Source organism: Cariama cristata, unplaced genomic scaffold (assembly GCF_000690535.1).
Source record: "Cariama cristata isolate BGI_N322 unplaced genomic scaffold, ASM69053v1 scaffold2769, whole genome shotgun sequence".
NCBI lineage: Eukaryota > Metazoa > Chordata > Aves > Cariamiformes > Cariamidae > Cariama > Cariama cristata.
In genome coordinates this window covers 106148-107293 of record NW_009637252.1, presented here as the reverse complement: position 1 = coordinate 107293, position 1146 = coordinate 106148, and the positions used below count along the sequence as shown (strand labels likewise).

General features: G+C 47.6%; 1 protein-coding gene across 1 annotated transcript in view; it reads left to right on the top strand.

Annotated features, from left to right (window-relative positions):
* ARHGAP32 (Rho GTPase activating protein 32) overlaps window positions 1-1146 on the top strand; it is a 33036-nt gene that overhangs the window by 17703 nt on the left and 14187 nt on the right. The window contains 1 exon segment of the mRNA XM_009708217.1: window positions 764-908. Coding sequence (XP_009706519.1) covers window positions 764-908 — 145 coding nt within the window.

Below are 1146 nucleotides of genomic sequence, written 5' to 3'. Positions count from 1 at the left end.
GCTAGAGCAGCCGTGTACTCGCAGCTCCCTGTGCCCTGACTCACCGTGCTGGTCCCTGCAAATCTGTCCTGTTAATTTGAAACAGCTCTTTCCATGCACATATTCTAGCAGCGAGCCAGCCCTTGGCCTTCTAAGCTCAGCTTTTATTTCGTAAATGTTTGTGATTTTGGTTTTTCTCTCTCTGAAAAACCAAGGGAATGCTCAGGGATTTTCTTCATGTGGTTCCTGGCTCTCTTCACCCCGTAGCAGAGGAGTGCTCAGCTCACCAGCTTGTCCCCAGGGAATTGCCGCGCACAGGAGTTTCCATGGGCAGCAGCTGCCGATGGCGCTGCTGTTCCGCATTGCTTCATCGCTTCGATTTCCAGGCTTTTGAAATGCAAAGGGATGGCAGCTTTCATTCAGACCTGTGGGCAGTCCGGTCACAGCCCCTGGGAGTTAAATACTCAGATTGTCTCCATGGTCCTGGAAGACGTTCTTTGAAGACTTTGTGACAAGCCCTGTTGCAGCAAAAAAGGGATTGCAGACTAGCCAGTCAGTTGTAGAACTAACTGAAAATGCCTTTTTTTTAAAAAAAAAAGTGTTGGTTTTGGAAAAAAATCCACTCTAGCAGCACCACAACCATGGGTCATGTGGCTTTGGTGACTAAGTATTTTTTCCTGTAAATCAAGAAACCCTTGCCTTCCATGGCTGTAATTTGTGCTGGGTTTTATTTTCATTCCTCCTTTTCAAATCCCTTTGCCCATTTTTCTGTTCTCGTTTCCAGCCACGAGTTTGACTCGGAGCAGATTCCTGACTTGACAAAGGATATTTACATCCAAGACATTCACTGCGTGGGCTCCCTCTGCAAACTCTACTTCCGTGAACTCCCGAACCCTCTGCTGACCTACCAACTCTACGAGAAGTTCTCGGTAAGTACAAGGCAATGCCTTTTGCTTTCCCCTTCAGCGTGACTTCATCTACACAGGTTGAAGAGCGAAATGCTGAAAAGGATCCAGCAGAAGCTGACCCTGGCTTCCACACACCTTTCTTTGTCTTACTTCTGCTTAAGTTGGGTTTTTTTAAGAGAGCCCAGAAGCGCTGTCTCCAAAATTACCAGCCTGATGCCCATCCGGCCTGCGCTACCTGCACACCAAATTAATTCCTGCT